The sequence below is a fragment of the Bos javanicus genome, chromosome 7 (genome assembly GCF_032452875.1).
Source record: "Bos javanicus breed banteng chromosome 7, ARS-OSU_banteng_1.0, whole genome shotgun sequence".
NCBI classification, from domain to species: domain Eukaryota; kingdom Metazoa; phylum Chordata; class Mammalia; order Artiodactyla; family Bovidae; genus Bos; species Bos javanicus.
Genome location: NC_083874.1, coordinates 17,216,345 through 17,239,184, shown reverse-complemented (window position 1 = coordinate 17,239,184; position 22,840 = coordinate 17,216,345). Strand labels below are relative to the sequence as shown.

Sequence of the window (22,840 nt, the reverse complement as noted above, 5' to 3'; positions counted from 1 at the left end):
CTGGTGGGTTACAGTCCATGGTGTCACAAAAAAGTTGGACACAACCTAGTGAGTAAACAGCAACTATAACACACTAGGTGACCCTATCTCTAAGACCAGAGTTACGGGTACTCACTTTGCAGAAGTGGTAAGCTGAGAAATGAAAGGATAACAGGGAACTGGGTAACATAAAGTTTATCACACTCTTCCACACTCTGGACTTCAACCCTCTCATTAAAGAAGCCTTCTCGAAGTTGCATCCATTTTCTTGGCATAGATGGAGATTGGGACCACTCGCCATTACCTGGTTTTCCGCCTTGGCCACCATCATTGTTTCCAAATTCATTTTCTGAAGTATGGTCCATCCTGGTGATGTACTATTTAAATTACTTGGATGAAAAGAGAACTAATGGACCCTTATGCAATGAGAAGTAATGGACCCATCATGCAAGTGCTCCTACTGAAAAGTTGTTATGGAGCCATGAAAAACGCTGGGATTCTTGGCCTCCGGAGGAAAGAAATTCAGTCCAGGGCCAGTGACGAGGCTTGATCACTTGGAGCTTTTGTGTAATAAAGTTTTATTAAAGTATAAAAGAGATAGAGAAAGCTTCTGACATAGACATCAGAATGGGGCAGAATGAGTGCCCCCCTGCTAGTCTCTAGCAAGGAACTATATACCTACTGCTGCTGCTGCTGCTAAGTCGATTCAGTCGTGTCCGACTCTGTGCGACCCCAGAGATGGCAGCCCGCCAGGCTCCCCTGTCCCTGGGATTCTCCAGGCAAGAACACTGGAGTGGGTTGCCATTTCCTCCTCCAATGCATGAAAATGAAAAGTGAAAGTGAAGTCGCTCAGTCGTGTCCGACTCTTAGCGACCCCATGGACTGCAGCCTACCAGACTCCTCCGTCCATGGGATTTTCCAGGCAAGGGTACTGGAGTGGGGTGCCATTGCCTTCTCCCTAGCAGGCTGCTAATTAGAGAAAGGAAATGTCTCATAACTCAGAGAGTGGCACCAGGCCCCTCACACACAACATGCATTTTGAGATAACATTGGCACAAGGTGAGTCATCTTGGGTGATAAAACGATTGACATGAGTCTTGAAGAAACGCAGATTTCCAAGCAAATACATAGTCTCATTAATATAGCTTAAGAGAACATTTACATGAGTAAAACATACTGGTTTGTTGAGTGAAACATACTGATTTGTCAAGTCGGTTCTGAGTCTTAGACAGAACCAACTTGAAGAAAGAGAGTCTAAGGTAGATACGTAGTTCATTAACATAGCTTAAGGAAAACATTTCCATAAGTAAAATGCATAGGCTAGCTCAAGGTTTGAGAAAAGTTAAGTTTAGGTGTAATCAGGTGTTGTTATGGCAACGCAGAATTTTAAAAGAAACCTCCTTTCAATTTTGTATAGAAAAGGGAAAAAAATCTGATGCTTGTCCTCCTGCTGCTGAGCTCAATTCAGTTCAGTCACTCAGTCGTGTCCGACTCTTTGAGACCCAATAGCCTGCAGCATGCCAGGCCCCCTGTCCATCACCAACTCCTGGAGCTTGCTCAAACTCATGTCCATCAAGTCGGTGATGCCATCCAACTAGCTCACCCTCTGTTGTCCCCTTCTCCTCTGCCTTCAATCTTTCCCAGCATCAGGGTCTTTTCCAAGGAGTCAGTTCTTCACATCAGCTGGCCAAAGTATTGGAGTTTCAGCTTTAGCATCAGTCCTTCCAGTGAATATTCAGGACTGATTACCTTTAGGATGGACTGGTTTGATCTCCTTGCAGTCCAAGGAACTCTCAAGAGTTTTGTCCAACACCACAGTTTAAAAACATCCATTCTTCAGCGCTCAGCTTTCTTTATAGTCCAACTCTCACATCCATACATGACTACTGGAAAAGCCATAGCTTTGACTGGATGGACCTTTGTCAGCAAAGTAATGTCTCTACTTTTTAATATGCTGTCTAGGTCTGTCATAGATTTTCTTCCAAGGAGCAAGTGTCTTTTAGTTTCATGGCTGTAGTCACCATCTGCAGTGATTTTGGAGATCAAGAAAATAAAGTCTGTCACTGTTTCCATTGTTTCCCCATCTATATTCCATGAAATGATGGGACCAGATGCCATGATCTTCATTTTTTGAATGTTAATTTTTAAACCAGCTTTTTCACTCTCCTTTTTTACTTTGATCAAGAGGCTCTCTAGTTCTTCTTCACTTTCTGCCATCAGGATAGTGTCATCTGTGTATCTGAGATTATTGATATTTCTCCTGCAATCTTGATTCCAGCTTGTGCTTCATCCAGCCTATCATTTTGCTTGATGTACTCTGCATATAAATTAAATAAGCAGGGTGACAATATACAGCCTTGATGTACTCCTTTCCCAATTTGGAACCAGTTTGTTGTTCCATGTCCAGTATTTCTCAAGAGGCAGGTTAGGTGGTCTGGTATTCCCATCTCTTGAAGAATTTTGTGATCACAGTTTGTTGTGATCTACACAGTCAAGGCGTAATCAATAAAGCAGAAGTAGATGTTTTTCTGGTATTCTCTTGCTTTTTTGATGATCCAACGATGTTGGTAATTTGATCTCTGGTTCCTCAACCTTTTCTAAATCCAGCTTGAACATCTGGAAATTCACAGTTTATGTAGTGTTGGAGCCTGGCTTGGAGAATTTTGAGCATTACTTTACTAGCGTGTGAGATGAGTGCAATTGTGTGGTAGCTGAACATTCTTTGGCATTGCCTTTCTTTGGGATTGAAATGAAAACTGACCTTTTCCAGTCCTGTGGCCACTGCTGAGTTTTCCAGATTTGCTAGCATATTGAGTACAGCACTTTCACAGCATCATCTTTCAGGATTTGAAATAGCTCACCTGGAATTCCATCACCTCCACTAGCTTTGTCCATAGTGATGCTTCCTAAGGCCCACTTGACTTTGCATTCTAGTATGTCTGGCTGTAGGTGAGTGATCACACCATTGTGGTTATCTGGGTCATGAAGATCTTTTTTGTATCTTTCTTTTGTGTATTATTGCCACCTCCTCTTAGTATTTTCTGCTTCTGTTAGGTCCATACCATTTCTGTCCTTTATTGTGCCCATCTTTGCATGAAATGTTCCCTTGCTATCTCTAATTTTCTTGAAGAGATCTCTAGTCTTTCCCATTATATTATTTTCCTCTATTTCTTTGCACTGATCCCTGAGGGAGGTTTTCTTATCTCTCCTTGCTATTCTTTGGAACTCTTCATTCAAATGGGTATATCTTTCCTTTCTCCTTTGCCTTTAGCTTCTCTTCTTTTCTCAGCTATTTGTAAGGCCTCCTCAGACAACCATTTTTGCCTTTTTGCATTTCTGCTACTTAAGAGAAATAAAAAATGTCTGACTCTTGCAGCCTATTTCCTCCATTTGGGGGGCCTTACCCTTCTTGAACGTTACCATCTCGCTACCAATGCCTGCAGTCATCTCACCCAGCCACAAGACTCCTTGAGAAACTAAAGTTCAAGATAAGAAGAGATGAACTTCCTGTTTTGGTTGTTGTTAGCATGAAGAAGCTGCCAGACTGGGTGACCAGTGAGAATTTTCATCTTGTGGGTAAGGAGGAACTGGTTTTGCGTTTTTTCCACTGAAAATACAAAAAGCTTTGTTTGTGATCTTGAGTCTTAAAAAAATATACTGGCTCTGGAAAGATTTTAAAGGATAGCTCGTTATATGTCCTGTTGCTTTATTTTTTAATTTAAATTTATTTTAAAATTTATTTTTAATTGGAGAATAATTGCTTTACAACATTGTATTGGTTTCTGCCATGCTTTATCTCTTGAAAGATGCTCTAGAAACATTATTTCATATTTATTTTCCCATTTCAGTTTAGTATGTATAGGACATACTAAAATGTTTTTCAAATACTCAAAAGAAATCATGAATTGTGTGTTGAGGGGCTTAAGGAGAACTAAAATAAAAGTTTCAATGAACAGAGTCTGAAGCAAATACTCTTTTCTCTCTATCTCTGTGAAATAAAATGTATTTTTTATAATGGGTCTTGTTTAAAAACAAGCAAACAAAATACTCTGTAAATCAATGTTGCTAGATATGTGAAATAAATCAGACCCAAAGAACAAATACAATATGATCTCACTTAGATGTAGAAACTACGGTAGTCAAATGCATAGAAGCATAGACTGATGTTTTCCAGGGATTGGGGAGGGAGGAAGATGGGAGTGGAAGTTCATAGGGTATAAAGTTTTAGTTACACAAGATGAAAAACTCCAGTAATGTATATACAGCTTAGTGTCTATAGCTAATGATACTGTGTTGTATACTTAAAATTTTCTAAGAAGGTAGATCTTATGTTAAGTTTTATTCACATACACACACACACTCAAATCATAAAGAGGGCAGGAGGATATTTTCAGATATGCTGGATATGTTTATGTCCTTAATGGTAGTGACAGTTTCATATGTATATATTTATTCTAAACTTATCAAGTTATATACATAAAATATGTACTTTTGCATGCTTTTTACATGATGACCATCCCTCAGTAAAGTGGTTAAAAAAAAAAAAAGAAATCAACATCACTAGAGGTCTCAGCTCCTCTGAAAAATATTATCACCCTTTTCACACAAGATATTCACTTCAGTTAAACTGGTTTCAAAAGAGTCTTTAAAGATAAAGAATAATGACTAACTAGACTGGGTTTCTCTACGTTGAGAGTTTCTATAGTTTATCTTACAGTAGGCTTTTGGAAGGGAAGAGAAATATAAATAAAAAAGGAAATGAATGTTGAGAGAAGGGAAAGGATCAGGAAATAACAAAGGTAAAGTCCATGGTCTCCAGATCTCCAGAGTTCTAATTATTCCCTCCAGATCCCAAGTGGCCTCATTTATTTATATTCCAAGTTTAGACCTAGGAGACAAGGGGGTTTGGGCTTCCCAAGTGGCATTAGTGGTAAAGAACCTCCCTGCTAGTGCAAGAGACTTAAGAAATGCAGGTTTGACCCCTGGGTTGGGAAGACCTCCTGAAGGAAGGCATGGCAACCCGCTCCAGTGTTCTTGCCTGGAGAATCCCATGGACAGAGGAGCCTGGAGGGCTACAGTCCATAGGGTGGCAAAGAGTCGAACAGTACTGAGCGACGACTACTGCTACTACTAACCTTGCTCCTAGGAGCCATTATGCTATAATCATCCTTGCAGAACCTTGCTTATTTCCCAGAATTGGAGTTGTTGAGTCAAAAGACAGGTAGAAATGAAAGGGTTTTGATAAACATCAACCACCTGCCTTCTAAATTTTGTGACCATCCAAAATAAATCCTCATGGGGCTTATTTATCCCAGGAACCCTTGTCACATCCTGCTTGGGAGTGCTTCTAAGGTTGTCATTCCTGGAACCTCAACTGCTATGGGAAGGAGGTGCCTGTTGCTACTCTCTGGTGAGTAGAACAAAGAATTCTCCCCACCCTCCAGTACCCTGGATACCCCAGCTTTGGTTGCTTTCTAGAATTTGGCACTTTCTCCAGAAATTCCTGTGTGTGTGTACCCTATTCCAAACTCTGATACCGAGTCTCTTAGTTGCTCTCCTCCAAAGCAGAACTGAGACAAAAACTTGGATTTAATTAATTTAGGCTTCCCAGATGGTGCTAGTGGTAAAGAACGTGCCTGCCAATGCAGGAGACATAAGAGATCTGGGTTCGATCCCTCAGTGGGGAAGATCCCCTGGAGAAGGGCATGGCAACCACTCCAGTATTTTTGCCTGAAGAACCTCATGGACAGAGGATCCTGGTGGGCTACGGTCCATAGGGTCCCAAAGAGCCAGACACAACTGAAGCAACTGAGCACAAACAGTTTGGGAAGGAATCCCAGGAAGGCTTTAGGATTCTTTGGGAAGGGAAGCCAAAGAGGGAAGAGAGAAGAGTGGTGGTGAGGGGTCAGCACTGTGGGTAACTGGCACTCCAGTCCTGCTGGGTATCCTTTCTAAGGCACAGTATGTAATGTGCCTTAGAAGGGCAAAGAATCTGGACCAGTTCCCCTCCCGTGCTTCTTGATGCCCTTCACGGGTTGCAGAAAAACATCCTTTTACAGAAAGATACGGTAAGTTATCTGCTTACTGTGCAACCCTTCCTGGGTAGGCTTAGGGGACATGGCAAGCATCTAACATGCTGACTGACCACTATGCGGGTCCAAACTTGGAGGATCATTGCTTAGTATATTATTGTAACTGGAACCTACCCACCTGTCTGCTCTGAGCTTTAGGGACTTCAAGATAATAAAAAATACCACTGGGGGAATCAAACACAGTTTAAGGCTAGGCAGTTTGTAAGCAGTTCTTAGAGGCAAGCACGTGATGGCCATTACTTTATGACAGAAATGAACATATTTTTTCTCTTTGTAAAGATCCAGGTAATCATTATTCTCAGCTTTGGGGGCCATTTTGATCCCTGTCTTAATGCCTCAACTCTGCTTGTTGCTTTATAAAAGCAGCCAGAGTGGGACAGATCTTTTGGAATTTGTCTAGTGGGGTTTTCACAAAACTGCACTGGAAAACCTCATCCCCACCCACAAAAAAAGTAAATAAATAAATAAAAGCAGCCACCAACCTTTTGTGAACTGATGGGCACTGCTGTGTTCCAATAAATCTTGATTTATAGACATAGGAATGTGAATTTCAGGTAATTTTCATATTCCATGCGTGCACTATATTCTCCTTGATTAAAAAAAAAAAAAACATTTAAAAACCACTAAAAACTTGGCAACCCACTATAGTACTCTTGCCTGGAAAATCCCATGGATGGAGGAGCCTGGTGGGCTGCAGTCCATAGGGTCACTAGGAGTCGGACACGACTGAGCAACTTCACTTTCACTTTCACGCATTGGAGAAGGAAATGGCAACCCACTCCAGTGTTCTTGCCTGGAGAATCCCAGGGACGGGGGGAGCCTGGTGGGCTGCTGTCTATGGAGTTGCACAGAGTTGGACATGACTGAAGCGATTTAGCAGCAGCAGCAAAAACAACTCTTAGCTCATGGGCTGCACAAAACCAGGCGGGGGTCTGCATTTGGCCTAAGGCCATAGTTGGCTGACCTCTGCCCTATGGTCATACTTCTTCTTTATGTGTCAAAAAAGTATTCACAAGGAAAATGCAGAGGCTTGAGGGTTTTTTTTAGCTGTGCTGGATCTTCGTTACTGCTTGCAGACTACTTTCTAGTTATGGTGCTCAGGCTTCTCATTGCGGGGGCTTGTCTTGTTGTAGAGTACTGGCTCTAGGGTGCACGGGCTTCAGCACTTGCAACGCACTGGCTTAGTTGCCCCATGGCATGTGGGATCTTCCCAGACCAGAGATCTACCCTATATCCCGCACATTGGCAGGTAGATTCTTGACCACTGAGCCACCTGGGATGCCCAATGAAGTGTCTATAAAAGCCCCCAAATCATGGGATTCCGAGAGCCTCTGGGTTGGTGAACACATGGAGATTTGAGGAAAGTGGTGCCAAGAGGGCATGGAACCCCCACTCCCTTCCTCATACCTTGTCCAGTGTATGTCTTCCATTTGGCTCTTTCTGAGGTATATTCTATGCGTGCATGCCAAGTCATTTCAGTCGTGTCCGATTGTGACCCCATGGACATAACCCACTAGACTCTTCTGTCCATGGGATTCTCCAGGCAAGAATACTGGAGTGGGTTTCCTTGCCCTTTCAAGAATCTTTCCAACCCAGGGGAACCCACGTCTCTTATGTCTCCTGCATTGGCAGGCGGGTTCTTTACCACTAGTGCCACCTGGGATGCCCAATATCCTTCTGCAATAAACTGGTAATCCAGTAAGTAAATGGTTTCTCTGAGTTCTGTGAGCTGCTCTAGCAAATTAATTGAACCCAAAGAGGGAGTCATTGGAACATCCAATCCATAGCCAGTTGGTCAGAAGCCCAGGGGACAACTTGGAATTGTGATGGGCATCTGAAGTCTTTGGGACTGAGCCCTTAACCTGGGATAGCTGATACTCTTTCTGGGGAGTTAGTGCCAGAACTGAGTTGAGAGGGACACATTCGGAGGTTGGGATGACATGTACACACTACTCTATATAAAATAGGAATTCCCTATTCCAGTGGTTAGGGCTCTGCACTTCCACTGCAGGGATCACAGGTCTGATCTTTGGTTGGAGAACTTAAGATCCCACGTGCCACGCTGCATTACAAAAATAAAAAATAGATAACTAATAAGGACCTATTTTAGGCTTCCCAGGTAGCATTAAAGGTAAAGAATCCACCTTCCAATGCAGGAGACATAAGAGATGTGGGTTTGATTCCTGGGTGGGGAAGATCCTTGGAGGAGGGCATGGCAACCCACTCCAGTATTCTTGCCTGGAGAATCCCGTGGACAGAGAAGCCATGGTGCAACCATGGTGGATCCATAGGGTTGCAAAGAGTTGGGCACAACTGAAGCAACTTAGCATAGCACAAGGACCTATTTTATAGCACAAGAAACTCTTCTCAATACTCTTGTAATGATCTATATGAGAAAAAAAATCTAAAAAAGAGTGGGGGGGTGGGGAGAGGAAAAAAGAACTGAGTTTAATTATAGAATACCCAGCTGGTGTCAGAGGATTGCTTATTGTTGTGGGAACTGCCATCGTCCCCCACACACACTGGACTTGGGTGTAGAGTCTCTGATAGCTGTAATCAGTACTGTGACATTAGTGTTTATAGCCAATCTAGAAGAATCTACAGTGAAGCCAGCACAAGTATGACTTGACAAGAGGAGACAAAGCCCCCCAGACTGACTCAGGCTTCAGCCAAGCAGAGCCTCAGGGCATCTCCCATCGGCTTTATCTCTGCCCTTATTCTTCTAGGTCTCAGTGTCCTCCTGGCTCTGTCAGGATTGGAAGCAAAGGAGGCTGGAGGTGAGTGTGTTGCTATTGTTCAGTTGCTCAGTCATATCCTACTCTTTGCGATCCTATGGACCTCAGCACACCAGGCTTCTTTGTCCTTCACTATCATTGCGAATACTTCATACTTCAATGAGAAAAAAGACACCTTGGTTTGTTTTTGTAGTTGCATACATGAACCTCACTTTTCTACACTATTCGCTTGTTGGTTATCCTCCTCGTGTTTCCTTTTTTCCAGCCTTCAGTTGTTGTTTTTCAGTCACTAAATCATGTCTGACGCTTTGCAACCCCATGGACTGCAGCACACCAGGTTTTCCTGTCCTTCACCATCTCCCAGAAGTTGCTCAAACTCATGTGCATTGAGTCACTGATGCCATACAACCATCTCATCCTCTCTCAACACCTTCTCCTCCTGCCCTCAATCTTTCCCAGCATCAGGATCTTTTCTAATGACTCAACTCTTCACATCAGGTAGCCAATGGATTGGAGCTTCCGCTTCAGCATCAGTTCTTCCAGTTAATATTCAGGGTGGATTTCCTTTAGGATTGACTGGTTTGATCTCCTTGCTGTCCCAGGGACTCTCAAGAGTCTTCTCTGGCACCACCAGCCCCCAATACATGTAGCCAAAAAGAGCTTTATTGTTGCAGGGTTTTTTTGTTGTTGTTAATTATTCTGGTTAGCTGATTCATATCTGGAATGAGAAGCTGGTTTATTTTTAATCCACTGACTCAGTCAGTCCATCACTGTTTGAGGAAACTAGTCCTTGGGGAAGAGGACCTTGAAAACCAGCATGTGCTGTGCAAAAAGGATGCTAGTGGCCAGAGAGAGCCCTCAGTAAGGAAACATAGGTGCTGAAATCTGGAAGTTCTACTGACGAGCAAAATTGGTATTAGTGGCAGAGGTGGGGAATGGGTGGGGCATGGTGAGCATCTATGTTCAGCAGTAGGATGGCTTCCAAAAGGATGCCAATAAGCTATTCCCAAGAGGAGGTTCTTGCGACTGCGGCATCTGGTACATCATAGGTGCTCAATGAATATTTCTTAAATGAAATGAATGAACAAGCGAATGAATGGATTCTATGTTCCTTGCAGTTTCCTGTCCTCCGTGCCCAGAAAATGCTAACTGCCTCAATGGCACCTGCGTTTGCAAAGATGGATTTGAGTCTGTGTCTCTGAGGTGGTACTCGAGGTCCGCTCAGAAATGTGAAGGTAAAGAAGAAGTCCGCATTCATCTTGGCATTTGAAAGGGACCAGGGGCAACCTTCCTAGTCTCAAACACTGTGTCACCTAGTGCTGCTGGTACTGCAATGGTACAATGATATTACAAAGTGGAAAATATCAGGACTGCCTCACTGTCCCCACAGAAGCCCCCAGCCCTTGCCTTCTTTTCACATGCATCCCAATGCTGGCTTAGTGAGCCCTGATATTGGCTTGGTTTTTCTTCAGAGAAAAGTGGAGTTCTCAGGACCCTGGACTCTTAAAGTCTCAAGCACTGGTGATTGGTTTTTTTTTTTTTTTTTTTTTGGAGGGGTGTGTTCTGAGGATTCCACAAGGGCAGGGAGAATTTCTTTTGTTTATCACTCAATACATAGGAAAAAGAACAATATCACATGGCAAATGCCCAACAAATAAGTGTTCCCTAAAGGAACAAATGAATAAACTCTCTCATCACTCAGCATCTTTCGTGGTGTGGTCCCAACTTAGCTTTTCAGTTTCACTTTTCACTATTCTCATCAGCTCTGGCCAAATCTCTTTTTCATTTCTACAAATTCTAAAGATCAATCTAAATGCCAAGGGCAATACCACTCCTGAATCCTGATTGCTAGAACTGGTTAACTGTTTGATGGCTTTGTTGTGTCAATTCATTAGGTGAAACAAAATAGTAGACTATTTAAGATGTATTTATTCCTTTTTAATTTCATTTTACTGTGGCAAATGTATAAATTACAATTTACCATGTGGCTCAGTTGTGTCCAACTCTTTGAGACCCCATGGACTGTATGCAGCCCACCAGGCTCTTCTGTTCATGGGATTTCCCAGGCAAGAGTATTAGAGTGAGTTGCCATTTCTTCCTCCAGGGGATCTTCCTGATCCAGTGATCAAACCCAGGTCTCCTGTCTCCTGCATAGGCAGGCAGATTCTTTACCACTGAGCCACTTGGGAAGCCAGATGTATCTTTCAGTGGTTTTTAATACATTCACATTGTCCTGCAACCTTCTCTACCATCCAACCACAGAACTTTTTCATCATCTCAAATGGAAACTTTGTACCCATTAAATGCTAAATTCCCATTCCTACTCCTCCCCCAGCCCTTGGCAGCCACCATCCTACTTTCTATCTCTGTTAATTTGACTCCTTTCAGTTCAGTTCAGTTCAGTGGCTCAGTCGTGTCCGACTCTTTTCGACCCCATGAATTACAGCACACCAGGCCTCCCTGTCCATCACCATCTCCCGGAGTTCACTCAAACTCACGTCCATCAAGTCGGTGATCCCATCCAGCCATCTCATCCTCTGTCATCCCCTTCTCCTCCTGCCCCCAATCCCTCCCAGCATCAGAGTCTTTTCCAATGAGTCAACTCTTTGCATGAGGTGGCCAAAGTACTGGAGTTTCAGCTTTAGCATCATTCCTTCCAAAGAACACCCAGGACTGATCTCCTTTAGAATGGACTGGTTGGATCTCCTTGTAGTCCAAGGGACTCTCAAGAGTCTTCTCCAACAGCACAGTTCAAAAGCATCAATTCTTTGGTGCTCAGCTTTCTTGACAGTCCAACTCTCACATCCATACATGACCACTGGAAAAACCATAGCCTTACTAGACTGACCTTTGTTGACTCCTTTAGGGCCCTCCTATAAGTGGAATCATATGATAATGTATTTATTTAAATTGTTTTTTTCAATTATAGTAAAATATGTATAATGCAATTTACCATTTTAATCACTGTTATTCACTGACTACTTTGTTACTGTACTTCACTGTTATTTAGCACATTCATACTGTTGTGCAACCATCGCTGCCTTTTGTCTCCGGAACGTTTTTCATCTTGCAGAACTGAAACTCTTTCCCCGTTAAACACTAACTTCCCTCTTCTCTCCCCCTATCCTCTGGTACCCACCATTCTACATTCTATCTTGGAATCATACAATATTGGATGTATTTTTTTAGATGTTGTATTTTGAAACAGTTTGAGACTTAAAGAAAAACTGCAAAACAGTGCAATGAATTCTGTAGAGCTTTTACTCAGTTCTCTAAGGTCAGCCAATGATATGACAACCATCATACAGTGAGCAAAATCAGAGGATGAATAATGGGACAATAATATCAACTAGACTAGAGACTTTATACAAGTTTTACCAGTATAAAGTTTTACCCCCTGAAATCCACCCCCCCCTTTTTTTTTCTGTTCTAAGAGCCATTTCAGTGTCTCATATTGCATTTAGTCATCTCAGTCCTGCCTCATCTAATCTGTGACAGATTCTTAATCCTTCTTTGTCTTCTGTGATCTTGATCCTTTTGATAGGACATCAGAGAAGGCCTTCTGAACTTTATTTCACTCCACAGTGCATCCTAGAAATTACTTTGGCTTTATAAAGTAACTTCAGGAAAATTGTCATCTCTGTATTGAATCATCTTAACCAAGGAGAGATGTTCTGGGTACATTTATAAGTGATGTTGGGTAGTAGAGATCTCATGGGCAAGGGAAAACAATATGGTTTTATGAGAATAAAAAGTGATATTTTCTAATGATATTTTCTCTTGATTCACAGATATTGATGAGTGTGCGAGAGGGCTGGCAAAGTGCAAGAAGAAAGCATATTGCAGAAATGGAATTGGAAATTACTACTGCAGCTGTGTCCCACATTATCCTCTCTTCAACTGGGTGGCTGGTATATTTACAATTAATCATGCAGAATGTTATGGTAAGAATCTCCAGATACTCCAGTAATCAAATACTCCACTATGAAAAAGGAGGCAGGAGAAGATCCCTTGAGAGTTTCACCAATTTCAGGCTAGGGTAACAAGGTAGAGACCTGTCCTGGTCCTCACCCTTCAATCCATTGTTGTCCTTGGTAACCATTTCCTGGGAGATTTCACTCAAGCCCATGGCAATAGCCACCATCTCCAAGTAGATGCCTTTGTTGTTGTCGTTCAGTCATGTCCAACTCTTTGCGACCCCATGGACTGAAGCACACCAGACTTCCCTGTCCATCACTATATCCCTGAGTTTGCTCAAACTTAGGTCCATCGAGTCGGTGATGCCATCCAACCATCTCCTCCTCTGTCATCCCCTTCTCCTCCTGCCTTCAATCTTTCCCAGCATAAGGGTCTTTTCCAATGAGTCAGCATTTCACATCAGGTGGTCAGTGTCACTTAAAATATGATGCTAGGTAGACAACAACTGATTGTTATTATCTCAATTAACACCTGTTTCTTTGGGAAGGGTTTCCCACACCCTAAACATGGTCTTTTTCTCTATACTGCCAAGGCGTCTCATCCTATGTATTAATATGCTGGACTCTTATAATCACTCAATTATTTGCTTGGCAACTTTGCCATAGGCTGCAAACTCCACAAGGGAACATATTTTGTCTCTGTTTTTAAAACCCTGGAGTATAGTTGCTTTACAATGGTGTGTTAGTATCTGCTCTACAATGAAGTGACTCAGCTCTGTGTATACACATATCTGCTTCCTCCCATCGCCCTCCATTCCACCCATCCAGGTTATCGTAGAGTGCTGAGCTGAGCTCCCTGCGATACTGCAGGTTCCCACCGGCTATCAGTTTTACACATGGCAGTGTATTTAGGTCAGTCCCAGTCTCCCAGTACATCTTTCCCTCTACCCCTTCAGTGCTCACATGTCTGTTCTCTATTTCTGCCCTGCAAACAGATTCATCCATAAGTTTTTCTAGATTCCACATAAATGTGTTAATATACAGTATTTGTTTTTCTCTTTCTGACTTACTTTACTCTGTATGACAGGCTCTACGTCTACCCATGTCTCTTCCAATGACCCAGTTTCATTCTTTTTGTTGGTTTGTTTTGTTTCTTCTACTTATTTATTATTATTTAATACTTAAATTTTATATTTCATCTTAAAATGTATTTTATCTTAATTCTTAGTTATTTTTGTTCACTTTAAAGAAATTACTGTTTTCTAGATTCCATTGTTTCTGATGAGAGGTTAGCTATCAGTCTAATTGGTTTTCATTTGAATATAATCTTTTTTTCTCTTTGTCTTTGATTTTCAGCAGGTTTTTTTTTTTTAGGTTTTTAAAAAATTTATTTTGTTTTAATTGAAGGATAACTGCTTTACAGAATTGTGTTGTTTTCTGTCAAATCTCAGCATGAATCAGCCATAGGTATACATATATCCCCTCCCTTTTGAACCTCCCTCCCGTCTCCCTCCCCACCCTACTCCTCTAGGTTGATACAGAGCCCCTGTTTGAGTTTCCTGAGCCATACAGTAAATTCCTGTTGGCTATCTATTTTATATATGGTAATGTAAGTTTCCATGTTACTCTTCCTATACATCTTCTCCTCTCCTCCTCATTCCCCATATCTGTTCTCTGTGTCTGTTTCTCCATCGTTGCCCTATAAATAAATTCTTTAGTACCATTTTTCTAGATTCCGTATATATGCATTAGAATACGATAATATCTTTCTCTTTCTGACTCACTTCACTCTGTATAATAGGTTCTAGGTTCATCCACCTCATCAGAACTGACTCAAAGGCATTCCTTTTTACGGCCGAGTAATATTCCACTGTGTATATGTACCACAGCTTTTTTATCCATTCATCTGTCGATGGACATCTAGGTTGCTTCCATGTTCTAGCTATTATAAATACAGCTGCAGTGAACATTGGGGTACTTGTGTCTTTTTGAATTATGGTTTTCTTAGGATCTGTGCTCAAGGGCGGGATTGCTGGGTCATATGGTAATTCTATTTTTAGCTTTTTAAAGAACCTCCCATACTGTTCTCCATAGTGGCTATATCAATTCACATTCCCATCAACAGTGAAAGATCATGGCAGCTGTCTCTATTCACCTATAAGATTTAGCCTCCCTCTTAGTAAATGCTCCATGAACACTACTGACTGAATTTTTAAATGAGAAACCCCATCCTAATTCCCTTTGAAAATTCTACCTTAGAAGAGATTTGGGAATTCTTAGAATGAAATTAGGATGGTATTTGAGTGCAGAAGGAAACACTCAACTTGAATGTGATTGGAAGAAAGATCTATGTTAGAGTGTGTTATTTCCCATATTTCATTTGACTGTTACTTTTCTTTCTCAGAGGATGCCAGTGATAAGACACAAGCACCAGGGGACATTTGGGTAAGTAAGGTGTAGCCTAGGTTTGAAAAACAATCAGTCTGACCATACATTTCTCCTGCTCAAATACTACCATGGCTCTCTATGACTTTTGTTGTTGTTATTGTTCAGTCGCCAAGTCGTGTCTGACTCTTTGCAGCTCCATGGACTGCAGCATGCCAGGCTCTCCTGTCCTTCACTAACTCCTGGAGTTTTCTCAAATTCATGTTTGTTGAGTCAGTGATGTTATCTAACCATCTCATCCTCTGTTGCCCCTTCTCCTTTTGCCTTCAATCTTTCCCAGATCAGAGTCTTTTCCAATGAGTTGGCTCTTTGCATCAGGTGGTCTTCCGATGAATATTCAGGGTTGAGTTCCTTTGAGATTGACTGGTTTGATCTCCTTGCTGTCCAAAGGACTCTCAAGCATCTTCTCCAGTATGGAGAAGTTGGAAAGTATCTCACAGTTGGAAAGTTTCTCACAGTTGGAAAGTATCAACTCTTTGGTGCTATGCCTTCTTTATGGTCCAGCTTTCACATCTGTGCATGACTACTGGAAAGCCCATACATAGTCTTGACTATATGGACATTTGTCAGCAAAGTCATATCTTTGCTTTTTAACCTGCTGCCTAGGTTTGTCATAGCTTTCCTTCCAAGATGCAATCATCTTCTAATTTCATGGCTGCAGTGACCATAAGCAGTGATTTTAGAACACAAGAAGAGGAAATCTGTCACTTGCCTTTCTGTTTGCCACAAAGTGATGGGACCGGAGGACATGATCTTAGTTTTTTTAATGTTGAGTTTTAAGCCAGCTTTTTCACTCTCATCAAGAGGCTGGCTCACTCAACCACACTTACGTATATTCCTGCTTTTCAAAGTTTCAATAACCATCTACCTAATTAGTTTTATTTCTTTGAAAGGAAATGCTGAGGAACAATGGAAGCAAAAACTACATTGCAAAACAGGCGACCCAACTACTTCAACATGTAGAATTGACCATATGGAACGAGAGTTTTGTTTCTCCAGGAAAGTATGAAAATTCTGCACTTAACATAGGTAAGAAACACTAAGCATTAGTTTTAAGGCCAGAAAATTTTATGAAAGTCATCTTTCATCAGACCTTGTGTTAATATATTCACATATCATGAACAGAGTTCACTTAAGTGATTTTTCCCAAATGCAGAAGACTGCTCCCAGGTGACTATTCCCTTGGAAAATTTTTATTTTTTATTGTTAAATTTTTAAAAATTGAATTATAGTTGATTTATGTTATTGTGTTAGTTTCAGGTATATAGCATAGGAGGGCTTCCCAGGTGGCACTAGTGGTAAAGAATCCACCTGCCAATGCAGGCTTTTTGCGTAGAAAATCCCATGGATGGAGGAGCCTGGTAGGCTGCAGTCCATGGGGTCGCGAAAAGTCGGACACGACTGAACGACTTCACTTTCACTTTTCACTTTCATGCATTGGAGAAGGAAATGGCAACCCACCCCAGTGTTCTTGCCTGGAGAATCCCAGGGACGGGGGAGCCTGGTGGGCTGCTGTCTATGGGGTTGCACAGAGCCAGACACAACTGAAGTGACTTAGCAGCAGCAGCAGCAGTAGCCAATGCAGGAGACATAACAGATGTGGGTTCAATTCCTGAGTTAGGAAGATTCCCTCGAGGAGGGCGTGGTGACTCACTCCAGTATTCCTGCCTGGGGAATCCCATGAACAGAGGAGCCTAGCTTCAGTCCATGGGGTTGCAAAGTCAGACATGACTGAATTGACTTAGCATGCACACATGCATCTATAGCATAGTGATTCAGTACTTTTGCAGATTACATTCCATTGTAGATTATTATGAGATATTGGGTATAACTTCATGTGCTATTCAGTAAATCTCTGTTGCTTATCTATTTTATATACTGTAGTCTGTACCTGTTAATCCCATAGTCCTAATTTATCCCTCCCCACTGCCTCTCCCCTTTGGAAACCATAAATTTGTTTTCTATGTCTGTGAATCTGTTTCTATTCTGTACATACACTCATTTGTATTATTTTTTAGATTCCACATGTAAGTGTTATCTGTAGTATTCGTCTTTCTATGACATTTTATTAAGTATTATATTCTCTAGATCCATCCGTGTTGCTGCAAATGGCAATATTTCATTCTTTTTAATGGCCAAGTAATATTCCAATATGTACCACATTTTCCTAAGTCAATCATCTGTTGATGGGCACTTAGGTTGCTACCATGTCTTGGCTGTTGTGCACAGTCCTGCTGTGAACACTGGGGCAAGTGTATCTTTTCAAATTAGAGTGTTTGTTTTTTCTGGATCTATGCCCAGGAGTAGAATTCCTGGATCATATGGTAGCTCTGTTTCTAGTTTTTTTTTTTTTTTTCATGAAAACTCTATTTCTTGGAAAACTTTTAAATGCTTAGCTTCCCTTGTTTAAAAAAAATTAGTTCTCCTTTCCCCAGGCACCCCATTACACATTGTTTAAAGAAAATTTTTCCCTTTAAATATTCTATGGTAAAGGCTGAGCTTGCCTGTTTCAGCCAGCTCTGGGAAGCATGACAGTCTTCTCTCTTCCCCTGAGTTGTGTGACCCACATGTGTTGCCTATACTTTCGACATTTCATCTCCACCAGTCAGAAATGTTAGGGGAGGACCACATGGTCTACCTTGCATGCAGTAAGTAAAATGACTAGTAATGGATCTGTCAAAGAAGGGAGTTATTAGCAAGTTTTTTAGGCATGAGAACTGAGCAAAGCAGGACTCACTTTCCTAATGTTTCCAGTTTATGAAACCAAGAAGTGCAATGAGACAAGTGAGAAGACTGTTCTAGAAGCTGGAAACAACACGATGGATATCGACTGCCCAAATGCTTTCAAAGGAACCACAAGAGGTACTGTGTCTAAGATGACCTATACTCTTGACCTATAATTTCTAGGCACTGTTGTCTCATTTCTAGGTGATGAAGCCAAGCTTCCAAAGCATTCAAGGTAAGAAGACTCTTCTGGCAGAATTTAAAGATCTGCCTTGACCACTAACCAGGCAATTTTGAGGACACAGTTTGTATGGACTTTGTGATACACTCGGAGGTTCAAACAGAGATTCCTTGACTTAGTTCCTTAAAAGGGACGGGCTGGTGCCTGCTCAGTTTCATGTGCTGATCCAAAAAGCTTACTCTTTTTAAAAAATTTAATTTTTTAAGTGAAGTCCCTGGTGGCTCAGCTGTTAAGACTCCGCCTGCAATGCGGGAGACCTGGGTTCGATCCCTGGGTTGGGAAGATCCCCTGGAGAAGGGAAAGGCTGCCCACTCCAGTATTCTGGCCTGGAGAATTCCATGGACTCTATAGTCCATGGGGTCACAAAGAGTCGGACACAACTGAGTGAGTTTCACTTTCATAGTTGATTTACAATGTCATGCCAGTCTCTGCTATATAGCGAAGTGACTCAGATAATACACTTTCTTTTTTAAATATTCTTTTCCATTATGGTTTATCACAGGATATAGACCATAGCTCCCTGTGTTATAACAATAGAGCCTTGTCGTTTGCCCGTCCTCTATATAACAGTTTGTGCCTCCTCGCTCATCCTACATGCCCAGTCCCTCCCTCCCCCATCCACCTCCCCATGGCAACCTCAAGCCTGTTTGTGTCTGTGAGTCTATTTCCATTTTGTAGATAGGTTATTTTGTGCCATATTTTAGATCCACATGTAAGTGATATCATATGGCATATTTGTCTCTCTTTCTCACTTACTTCACTTAGTATGATAATCTCTAGGTCCATCTGTGTTACTGCAAATGGCATCATTTCATCCTTTTTTTGGCTGAGTAATATTCCATTGTATATACATACCACATCTTCTTTACCTATTCTTCTGTTGATGGACATTTAGGTTGTTTCCATGCTTTGATTATTGTGAACACTGCTGCTATGAACATAGGGGTATATGTACCTTTTTGAATTATAGCTTTAGCAGGAAATATGCCCAAGAGTGGGATTGTTGGATCATGTATTGGTTTTTTGAGGAACCACCACACCATTTTCCATGGTGGCTGCACCAACTTACATTCCCACCAAATGTAGTATAGAAGCGTTTCCTCAGAGAAGCTCACTCTTGATGATGGCACATGAGTTGCCTCAAACACTCTTTCCCTTGAGAAGCATTATATAATCTCTCTATTCTGCTAGCCTGCTGCTGCTGCTGCTGCTGCTGCTAAGTTGCTTCAGTCATGTCCGACTCTGTGCGACCCCATAGATGGCAGCCCACCAGGCTCCTCTGTCCATGGAATTCTCCAGGCAAGAACACTGGAGTGGGTTGCCATTTCATCCTCTAATGCATGAAAGTGAAAAGTCAAAGTGAAGTGCTCAGTCGTGTCCGACTCCTAGCGACCCCATGGACTGCAGCCCACCAGGCTCCTCAGTCCATGGGACTTTTCAGGCAAGAGTTGGCAAACTTTTTCTGTAAGAACACAAGAGGACAAATATTTCTGGTTTTGGGGCCAGATGGTTTTTGTTTTATCTGCTCAACTCTTGACATTGTAGTGTGAAAGCAGCCATTGGTGATATGTAAATGAAGGGACATGGCTGTGTGCCAATAAAACTTTATTTACAAAAACAGGTCGTAGGCTGGATTTGACCCCCAGGCCATAATTTGACACCCTTGCTTTATTCTGTCATTTTATTTAAGTCTCTGCATCACATCCACACTATGCGACCCTTTCTAATTTGTTTATTTGTTTGTTGTCTATCTCTTCCACGACATCATCTCCCTGATGGCAGGGACTCTGCCCATTTTGTTCCCTGTTGTGTTGTGATGCCTGGAACACTGTCCAGTACACAGTAGATGCTCAGTAAACATGTGACAAATGAATGAATGAATGCATGCATGAAAAGTATTTCAAAGAGAAAGACCCAGATCCTTGAGAGAGTGAAATACTTGTTCCTATGACTCCTCTGTAAAATTCCTGGCTACTGGTTAATCTTCACTGTTTACTGTGAGCTGTAGAAGAGAGGAGGGAGAGGGGAAAACATCTAAAACTGAGTTGATTTTTATTATTTTTTCAACCATTCGCTCCTTTTTAAAATCTATTTTTTAATTGATTTTCGGTTGTGCTGGGTCTCTGTTTCTGCTTGCGGGCTTTCTCTGAGTTGCAGTGCTCAGTATTTCTCATTGTGGTGGCTTTCTCATGCATCCAGCCTCCACGGGATGCATGGGCTTCAGTACTTGTGATTCACAGGCTCTAGAGCACAGGCTCAGTAGCTGTGACTTACTTGCTCTGCGGCATGTGGAATTTTCGAGGACCAGGGATCAAATCCATTTCCTCTGCATTGGCAGTGATTCTTATCCACTGGACCACCAGAGAAGACCAGTTGTTTTTTTTAGATCGAGTGATATAGGTGGTAAGTGGTTTGGGGTAAAACTGGCATGGTGGCACGTGAATGATTGCAGTTTAGGAAACCGTGTCATACTGTGCATTCAACTTCTATGACTTAAATTCTTCTAGCATGAAAAGGGAAAGGGAAGAGGGTGGGAGGGAGACAGAGAGAGAGAAAGAGAAAAAGAGAGAGAGAGAGGCTGAGCGAGAGAGGTAGGAGGAGGGAGTGAGGGAAGGGTGAGAGGATAAATTGAACAGAATGGGCCATCAGGATACTTTTCCATTACATTAGATACCCAGGAGTCAGCTTGAGGTGGAAGATGGGAATTATTTGGAATACTTTTTAAATTAATTTTTGTTGGAGTATAGTTGCTTTATAATGTTGTGTTAGTTTCTACTATCCAGCAGAGTGACTCAGTCATGTGTATACACATATCCCCTCTTTTTTGGATTTCCTCTCCACGTAGCTCAGCACAGAGCATTGAGCAGAGTTCCCTGGCTATACAGTAGGTTCCCATTAGTTATGCACTTTATACATAGTGTTGATACTGTACAGGGCTTCCCAGGTGCTGCAGTGGTTAAGAATGCACCCACCAGGGCAGGAGATACAAGAGGTGTGGTTCAGTCCCTGGGTTGGGAAGATACCCTGGAGTAGGAAATGGAAACCCACTCCAGTGTTCTTGCCAGGAAAATTCCATGGACAGAGGGGCCTGGCGGGCTACAGTTCATAGGGCTGCAAAGAGTTGGCCAAGACTGAGCAACTGAGCACACACACATCAGCAGTGAAATATGTCAATCCCAATCTCCCTGTTCATCCAGCGCCCCACTTGCCCCCTTGGTGTCCATACATTTGCTATTTAGGTCTGTGTCTCTGTCTCTTTGGCAAATAAGATCATCTGTACCATTTCTCTAGATTCCACATATGCGTGTTAATATATGTTTGTTTTTCTCTTTCTGGCTCAGTTCACTCTGTATGACAGTCTCTAGGTCCGTCTGTGTCCCAACTTTATTTCATTTTATAAATGAGTAGTATTCCATTGTACAGACATACCACATTTTCTCCATCCATTCCTTTGTTGATGGATATCTAGGTTGCCTCCATCCCTTGGCCACCATAAACAGTGTACAGGAATGAATATGAGGGAGTCATCATCTATTCAGAAACATTTGATTTCTTCATCCCACATGAGTTCCAGGCTTCTCAGGTGGTGCTAGGGGTAAAGAACCTGCCTGCCAATGCAGGAGATGTAAGAGATGGGGGTTTGATCCCTGGGTCGGAAAGATCCCCTGGAGAAGGAAATGGTAACTCACTCCAGTATTCTTGCCTGGAGAATCCCACGGATAGAGGAGCCTGGCGGGTTACAGTCCATGGGGTCGCAGAGAGTTGGACATGACTGAACGGGCACATGCACATGTGCGTGCCCACACAAACACACACACACGCACACCTGAGTTTTACCTTCTGGAGACAAACATCTTGCCTTATGATTCTCCTTTTGATGTCTAATGTTCATATATAAATATTTTACAACACATCGATAGAATATTTTGCACATGCTGCTGCTAAGTCGCTTCAGTCGTGTCCGACTCTGTGCGACCCCAGAGATGGCAGCCCACCAGGCTCCCCCGTCCCTGGGATTCTCCAGGCAAGAACACTGGAGTGGGTTGCCATTTCCTTCTCCAATTCATGAAAGTGAAAAGTGAATGTGAAGTCGCTCAGTCATGTCTGACTCCTAGTGACCCCATGGACTGCAGCCTACCAGGCTCCTCCATCCATGGGATTTTCCAGGCAAGAGTACAGGAGTGGGGTGCCATTGCCTTATATCCCTTATAATGTGTGATACATTTGACTATATATTACATATACAGAATAATAATCCCTAAGCCACATGTAATGTATTGATTGGGCAATGGAAAAGACTTCCAAGTGCAATTATGACTTTATATAACCCTTACAACCCTCACACAGAACACTAATGTACCAATTCCCCAACCTCTAGATACCCTAGCAAACGTGACTTTTCTTCCATTTTCTCAGATGCAAGTGCAGTGGCGCTTATCACTTATCGATCTCTTGGGGATATTCTAAATGGATCCTTTTTCAGTGATAGAAGAGGGATAAAGGAAGTCAACCTGAACTCTAAAGTGATAAGTGGCTCCATTGGTGTGAAGGAAAAAGTTGATCTATCTAAACCTGTGTTCCTGACCTTCCAACATACTCAGGTGAGCAAAATCTAGGCTTTACCTTGAACAGGTGAATTATCAGTCCAGGCAGGAAACTGAATTCAACTCTGATCATTCAGAGTTAAGAGAACTAACAAATGTTGAG

At 42.1% G+C, this 22,840-nt stretch overlaps 1 protein-coding gene and 1 non-coding gene across 3 annotated transcripts in view; both read left to right on the top strand.

The window, feature by feature from the left end:
• Positions 1-22,840, top strand: part of LOC133250781 (putative adhesion G protein-coupled receptor E4P) — a 40,520-nt gene continuing 17,680 nt past the window's right edge. For both annotated transcript variants that reach the window (XM_061422426.1, XM_061422425.1), the window contains exons 1-9: positions 1-3,555; positions 5,295-5,389; positions 8,798-8,848; positions 9,925-10,041; positions 12,598-12,750; positions 15,128-15,168; positions 16,062-16,197; positions 17,923-18,030; positions 22,550-22,734. In XM_061422426.1, the coding sequence (XP_061278410.1) occupies positions 5,359-5,389; positions 8,798-8,848; positions 9,925-10,041; positions 12,598-12,750; positions 15,128-15,168; positions 16,062-16,197; positions 17,923-18,030; positions 22,550-22,734 (822 nt within the window). In that variant the 5' untranslated portion in view covers positions 1-3,555; positions 5,295-5,358. The remainder of the gene's footprint in view (positions 3,556-5,294; positions 5,390-8,797; positions 8,849-9,924; positions 10,042-12,597; positions 12,751-15,127; positions 15,169-16,061; positions 16,198-17,922; positions 18,031-22,549; positions 22,735-22,840) is intronic.
• LOC133252201 (U7 small nuclear RNA) lies at positions 6,441-6,505 on the top strand. The gene has a single exon (XR_009737825.1). It is a non-coding gene; the product is annotated as a U7 small nuclear RNA (small nuclear RNA).